The 8,162-nt window shown below is 37.0% G+C and overlaps 1 protein-coding gene across 1 annotated transcript; it reads right to left on the bottom strand.

The window, feature by feature from the left end:
• Window positions 1-925: 925 nt before the first annotated feature.
• On the bottom strand, window positions 926-7,897 carry LOC103489144 (uncharacterized). The gene is made up of 4 exons (XM_008448562.3): window positions 7,365-7,897; window positions 7,082-7,227; window positions 1,411-1,529; window positions 926-1,315 (listed from the first exon to the last, which is right to left on the bottom strand). The coding sequence occupies exons 1-4, from the start codon at window positions 7,577-7,579 to the stop codon at window positions 1,214-1,216; spliced, it is 582 nt and encodes a 193-aa protein (XP_008446784.1). The 5' UTR covers window positions 7,580-7,897; the 3' UTR covers window positions 926-1,213.
• Window positions 7,898-8,162: the final 265 nt, after the last annotated feature.

The raw sequence follows: 8,162 nt of genomic DNA, 5'->3' as shown, positions 1-8,162 counted from the left end.
AATCTAATAACAATCGATATCGATTAATAATCAAATGATGGTTAGATAGTAATAAAATGCAATCACACATTTTTAACTGTGAATATTTTGGTGATCTGAGCACTTAAATTGGGAGGAGCATAAGAACTTATTTTTACAAAACCATGAAGCATGGGCTATATGCCAAATTTTAACAAATCAATTTCATATTTCTTCAACTGCCTTGATTAAACCTTTCCAAATTTTTAGTTAATAGATACATTAACTTTTTTTAAATGTCCAATCATATCTATTACAGTTAAATTTATTGTCTACTTTTAGTTGACAGATACACAAGTTTTTTTTTTTAATGTAGCAATTTTGATTGTGTAAGAGATTTATTGAATGCAAAATTGATATTTTGAAAATCTATTAGAAAAAAATGCAAGGCTCGAGGGCCTACTAATTTTTTAAAAAAAGTTTAAAGGACTATGTATAGATATAAATTTAAAAGCCAATATACTGTTTTTCCATTCTCATCTAAATTTGATATAATTTGTACCCTCGACATGAACTTCTAAATTTTGCACTACCTTAGAATTCTTTGAACGATTATAGACACTTCCAACTTTTATTCTTTTGAACCTTCGTGAAAGTCCTCTAAAGCAAGGCAATCGGGTGTTAAAGTGAATGTGAAATAGTGCCTTTTTTCAACCATGGAATTGTAGTTCTAATAGAATGGATAAAGATCTTGTGATTCTAACAAATGTACATTACCACGTTTATGGAAGTTTTGGGAGCTAAATTGATAAATTTGACATTTCAAGTTTAAACCAATACAATCTATAAAAATATGAGTTCAAACTAATTTTTGTCCCAAAAGATCTTTATTTAAGAACAAAAGCAAGCCAGATTGAATTATTTATAGTTACATTATAGCATGCATATAAAAGTACCAAGAAGAGACTTGTTCTAAAAATATACTTTTTCACTCAAAATTTTCCAAAAATTTACTAAATATATTTTCCCCCCAAAATATCAATTTTCCGCTCAAAATACGCAGAACGAAATTATTGAATATAACTACGTAGTAATTACCCTTTATCCTCTCTCAAGTTGAAAGTCAAATCTTTGTATTATCATGTTAATATAAAAGCACTAAGAATAGACTTGTTCACTCAAAATTTTCATAAAGTCACACTTGAATGCCGAAGATTCGATGTACGCAGACTCCATGTACTCCCGGATATTGTCCTCAGTAAAAGGAAATGCTATACAACAGTTTTCTTCTCAGCTGTTTTTCGAAGGTAATCACGATGTCATCTATTGAATCTTCCCATGATTCAGTCCGTTCAATCTATCATGAAAAGATATTCCATAAAACTCCATTGACACCAACAGATAATGAATAAAATCAAATCAAATCAAATCAAGAGAGTTAGAGAGCTGGACCTCCTGGCAAAGATCAAAAGTAAGTCGTGCTCCTATGGCTGCCTCCTCATGGTTATCTTTTACCTCCAAATTAACAATCAGTACCGTTTTCATCAGTGCATGATCACGGGTGTTCAAATCTGCTCAATTATTGCATAATTGTCAACAAACATTTGACCAGAAGGAGGCCCACTTAATAAGTGAATAATATCAGAAGTATGCAGGAACATGAACACACATTCAACACCAACAACACAAGCTTATGTTGCAATAAAACCTACAAGTAATCAACAATCAACTGACAACACCTTTTTGGTTTTAGAATTTAGAGACCATTGAGCTAGTTTCAAGGCTCAAAATCAACGGCAGAAGACTAATATTTCGGGGAAAACTATTGACAAGAAAATAAAGGCATTGGGGTACTTTTTTTTTTCCCTCTATTTTATGTTCTAGAGGTGGGAGATTCATTCAACGTGGTTCTCTATGGCATTCCAATCTATTACTTCCTAATTTTCGAGCATCTTGAAAGGTTATAAAGAGTTTGGAGAGATCCATGCCAGGTTTCTTTTGGAGAGGAGCCTCTAGAGAGAGTGATAGAGTGACAACACTCTTGTAAGTTGGAAGGCCATGACGCCACGTCACTTCTCACATGTGTAGAATGTCTCAATATGAGTATCTTTTAAGGAAAATGCCACACCATACCCCATGTTACCTCTACCAAACCAAGGATGTGTCGTGTTAACAACGTATTCCAACTTAACTACGAAATAAATTGTCAAACTAATAAAAGTTATACTCCTTTCAAAACAATAGGTGGCTTAGTAAAAGCTTTCTTAAACCAAAATCCATAAAAGAATAATTTTTTTTAATAATTTAAGCCTATGTTTCATTTCCTTCTTTGCCCTCACCAACACAGGTAAAGTCACCATGGCATTCTTCAATCGTTTCAAACGCTTCAGGTGACCATTAATAAGCTCCTTTTTAACAATTGCGCAAGTGATGCAACCATATTTCCATAATTCTGAACAAACCTTCGATAGTATCCAGTTAAACCTAAAAAACTCAGCACCTCTCGAGTACATGTAGGAGTCGGCCAATCCAACACGACTCATATCTTGTTGGGATCAGCTTCTACTCCTTCACTAGAAATAATATGCCTCAAATACTCTAATCTTCCATGCAGAAATTAGCATATAATTCACCATCCACAACACAACCAACACTATCTCCAAATGCTCTAGATGCTCTTCCGAAATCTTGCTATATACCAAAATATCATAAAAAAATACCAACACAAACTTCCTCAAGTATGGTTTAAAAATTTGATTCATCAAAGCTTGAAATGTAGATGGTGCATTGGTCAATCTGAAAGGCAGTACCAAGAATTCGTAATGACCCTCGTATGTACGAAAAGCAGGGTTCTCCACATCAGCAGAATGCATCCTAATCTGATGATATCAGGACTTCGAGTCAATTTTAGAAAACCACACTGCCCCATTTAATGCATCAAACAACTCATCTTCTATCGGTATTAGGAATTTATCTCAACAATAACGTTGTTCAACGCCCTATAATCCACATAAAACCTCTATCCTCTGTCCTTTTTAACCAATAACATTGGACTAGAATAAGGACTAGCACTCGGCCCTATAATTCCTGAAGCTAAAGATCTCAACTACCATTTTCTCCATCTCAGACTTCTAACTATGGGCATATCTATATGGCGTCAAATTCACTGGGCCCTCTCCTTCTTTAAGATGAATGTGATGGTCTACTCCCCGGCTCGAAGGCAATTCTTCTCGCCAATCCAATACATCATCGTACTTCAGTTGGACTTTTGTCAAAGCTTCAATCGGGTTGAAATATTGCTTCCACCTCATGAAACTCTTCCCAAGACGATTCCTTGCAAAGATCTGGACTCTACCAAGAATCCCTGACCTCCTTCCTCCCAAGTGTAGCTTCCTTGCAAAGACCTAAAATCTGCTCCTTGATCTCCTACTAAGGATGGATATGATGACCAAAAAACCGAGCAGATCGACCAAACCAAAGTCAATCAGTGTTGGTTTTGGAAAGTTCCAAATCGAGAAATTTCAAAAAATATTTCAAAGAGTTAAACCGACCAACAAAAAACCGACATACCAACATTTACTCATCGATGATCGATGTCAGTTTGAACATTTACTAAACCGACCATAGGTGGTTCAATGGTGGTTAAATCGAAAAACGACTCCGACAAACCAATGATCACCCCTATCTCCTACTCCCATTCGTGTAGCTTCATTCATCGTGGATGTTCCTTCTATCATTTCTTTCGCATTCTTACTTCCATTTGACTCCTCTATCTGTATTTGAAATTGTATTAGATCGCAATAGCACAATCTCAGTCAATAGATCCGTCAACAACTTCTTCATCTCTCCCGAACGTTGTTGTTGACTATTCGCTTGCACATTCAACAGTTCCACACTTTTTGACAAAGACTTCATGGATTCCTCCATCTTCGGTAGTTTTTGAATCTCCACATGAATTGTTGAAGTTTTTGCGTCATTTGCATCAATCTTCTCTTCCAATCGTTTATGTGCCATATTTTTTATATTTTTCCCCACGTTTGATTGCTCTGATACCAATATGAAAGGTATCGATCTTTATTGAAGAAGTAAATGATCGACAAATATAAATTCTAGGGCACAATCACAGATGATCATCCCTAACTCCCTATCTCTCACTCTCGAAAAGATATCCCAAGACTAACCCCCTCCCTCTCAGCACATACAGAGTATATATACTACTCTCCCGGTGGTTCCCACCCCTTACTATTCTTGTCCCTGACCTCTCCTCCTATACTGATGCACAATTGGTGGCCTAACACTTTGATCCAGAGTCCCCATATGGAACCAAATCCTTTCACTTTCAAAATATCATCAATGTATTCCCAATCCACTTTATCAAAAGCTTTTTTCATAACAAGCTTGATGATAACACCTTGAGTTTTCTTCTTATAGCATTGTTCTACGATCTCACTGGCAATGATCAAAGCATCCAAAATTTGTCTAACCTCCACAAGAGCGGATTAGTAATCCATGACAGTTGAGGGAAGGACTTCTTGCCATGTTAGGAAAGTACACGGGCAATGATCTTGAAGAGGAAAATCTAGAAACACTTCAATTAGGTCGGGGTTGAGAATGTTCCGAGACTTTTAAAAGAATTATGTTGTGAAACCATCCTGTCTGGGGTCTTGTTGGCACCTAGAGCCTTCACTGCCATCCATATTCCATCTTCTGGGAAAAAGCCTCTAAGCTGGTTGCTTGTTCAAGATTAATGTGATCTCAGATTTTGATGGAGAAGTCTTCTGCCCGGTTTCTTGGTAAACAGATGCTTGTAGAAATTCAAAAGGGCAGCCTCAATCTCACTATCTAAGAGCAAATTTTCATTCTGCGAGTTAAAAACATCGGTTATGGCACTTTCACATTTTCAAGCAGCCGCATAACTGTAGTGGTATTACCATCACCTTCCCATTTGACTTTGCATTTCTGGCACCATCTAATCTTTTCATCAGCAGCAATGGATAAAAGCATTTATTTGATTTCTGGTTTTCTATTATTAAGAGCCTACATGACGATATTAACCTTCCATTCATTGTTGATCCAGTTCTGTGAGGACTGTTCTCTATGATATGACATATTGTTCACAAAGATGGACTGATTCCATTTCTTTAAGACAAGTCTCAGCCCTATTAGCTTTTGATTAAATCGAACAGGCCAGCCACTAATCAGGTTTTTGCTCCACCATTGCCCTACAGAGGGAAGGTGATAGACACCAAGTAGTTGTGTTCTAATTTGATTAAAAATACTTCAAAGATTATAAAGTAGAATTGTTGAACAAACAATTCTGGATTGAATCATACAGAAAACTAAGAACACAAAGTAAAAAACATTACCCTCTCTGCCTATCCTCTCTCTCAAGGAAGAGTGCAGAAAAACTACCCACAAACTGATTGCCCCATTCTTTTCCCCATCCCCTCCTATCTTCTAACTGCTCCTATCTTCTAACTGATTACCCACAAACTGCTCCTATCTTCTAACTAACTGTAACTTCCCCTACACTAATCACGTAGTGTGCCCTCACCCTCAGTAACACGTGCACTATCTTTCTTCTTTCTTCTACTGTATTGCCCAATTGGAGGTCTAACAAAAGGTCCTCAATCAACCATTACTCTACAAAGGAAGGAATTCTATGTAATTGGGCCACCTGTTCTCGAATTTGAACAGTGTAGGTCTCCATTTTTGGCTGGGGATTATGGATCTAACCCCCTAAAAACAAAGCCAAATGAATTTGGAGATTCTACATAGAAAAAGTCATTGTATGGAGAAGCGTTGTTGCTGAAAAATATGGCACCCCCAACTTCAGCCTCAAACCAGCCACTATTTCTCTCAGTTTTGCCAAAGGCCCATGAAAAGACATTATAACGAAAAGGGCTGATTTACAGCAACATTTTCAACGTGGTGGAATATGGTAAAACCACTAATTTCTTGTCCAATTTATGGATTTATCTTCCCCTTCAAGGGAACCTTTCCCTAGGCTTTTCTTCTTATTTCTCAGGAAAGAGGGCACTATTTCTAACCATGGGAACCATACTGATGCCTGTTGGATCTTGTGTTCTGAGGAGAAACTTAAATGAAGAGGAGTTTGTTGACTTGCCAAACATATCCTTTCCTAGTGGCAGTTCACGAAGACTATTGGATGTGGAAGAAAGCGACAGAAGGCACCTTCTCATCTGAATCCTTCGGGTGCAACCTCCCATCCCCCGGCCCCCAATCTCACAGGTAACAGCTCCTTATACATACCTCTACGGAGGATATCTTATCCAAAAAAGAGATAAAATTCTTCATCTGCGAACTCAGGCATGGCTGCATAAACACCAACGATCCCTACAGAGGAGAGCTTTGTGGATTTCCACTTCACCTAACAGGTATATCCTTTGCGAAAGAATGGAAAAACCTTATAACATCAAACTGTGATAATTGCCAAAGCATAACTTACCAGTTGAGGAGGCACTTATTGCAAATGACAACTAATAACAGTTGCAAAATTCAAATTACTATTAGCGTTGGTTGTCAACAAGAGCATAACTTAACAGTTGAGGAGGCCCCTATTCTATTCCTACCTAATGTTTACCCCCTTGATATTAAACTGGGCATTTCCTCTCTACAAGTAAAATTTTCTAAGAGGAAGTCTTTCATCAAGGATTCATCCATTCACGACTTCCAATTAATAAATAGAAAAAAATTATACAATAAATTACCATGTAATTATTATTATTATTATTACTTACAAAAGAAACTTCCTCCATCAATGTTTTAATACCAATGGTGTTTTTTTTTTTTTTTTTTTTTTTGGGGGGGGGGGGGGGAGGGGGTGGGATATGTTACCGTAGTATTATTAATGCACGAAGCTCAAAATTTTCAATGCAGCCAACAACAACACCATCGGTTTAAGGCTTTGGATAAAACTATAAGAGTAATTTAACACTAAGCATATATAGCCATTCAAAATAAATGCTTGAAAGTAAGTCGCTGTAATATCATCACAAGGGTTCTACTATTGATGCTGCAGTGCCATTAACTTTCACAAGAGCACCAAAATGAGCATGGCATAACTCTCACTAGCATAAATTGAAGAAGTAGGCAACTTAACCTTCAATAACCATATCAAAGACCTTCTCTTCAAAAGTAAATACCACGTCAAAGGAACCATCTGCTGCATTATCTTGCCAACGTTGAGGAGCAGTTTTGACAGCTGCATTTCTTTTAAGCATGGGCAGAATGCCGTTACGCTTGTATCTATGTACGTTTTAAGGTTGAATTATAATAGAGGAGAATCCAACAAATTTAAGAAAGTGAAAGTTACTAAGAACGCTAAAGACGAGAAAATAGTACCCACCAGTCTTCGAGTCGTTTTTGGGGGAGAAAAAGGATACAGTTCAGGATCCTTTCGACGTAGATCATCGAACATGTGTTTGTAGGGGGTACCGAAATCGTATACATTGGGTTCTCGGAGAGAAGGTCCAGGAAGCTTCACGTGAGCCCCAGTTCCATAGGATGAAACGTTGAAGCCCTTGCTTTTAAGGATAGAGTGAGCCTCCATGCTTCGATTCTGGTTGGATGAGCAAACCATTGCATAACGATACTTCATGGTGAATTTCCGATGTTGCTACGAGAAACAGGGGAGTAGCCACCAAGATCAAGTCAATTTGGAACACTCGGCTACGCTACTAGCAAGGGAAACTAAGGTAAATGCCAAATATTAATTTGGGCAAGAAAGTTATCTCATTTTTATCATTGAGCCGGTTGTAGGTCCTGCGAAAATGATCTCAGAAAACTCTTTGATATGAGATCAAGAATTCGTGCTTACATTTGAAATCCTGAATTTTTTAATATAGGAGTTGGAAATGTGAATTGTTGTCAATACAATTAGAAATTTGTTATAAATTATGGCCTTGAGTTATGACGAATATTGATCTGAAAATGCTCATGGCCATGACATGGCTCGAGAACATATGTGTATTACTTTAAAATCGGTTTCAAACCACTAAATTTTATACCCAATATGATTTTTCTTGTACATCTATGTAAATGTGTTTCCGTAGAGTGAATAATATATGTATAAGGTCCTTCGGATATCCATTTTAGCATATATAGGTTTTGGGTCATGTATCAAGACATTTTATCAAAGTCACTCTGTTTGCATGTATGATAAGAGATTTGCTTCTATATGT

This window comes from Cucumis melo, chromosome 12, assembly GCF_025177605.1.
Source record: "Cucumis melo cultivar AY chromosome 12, USDA_Cmelo_AY_1.0, whole genome shotgun sequence".
NCBI classification, from domain to species: domain Eukaryota; kingdom Viridiplantae; phylum Streptophyta; class Magnoliopsida; order Cucurbitales; family Cucurbitaceae; genus Cucumis; species Cucumis melo.
Note: the sequence above shows the minus strand (reverse complement) of the source record. Positions and strands in the feature narration are given on the sequence as shown.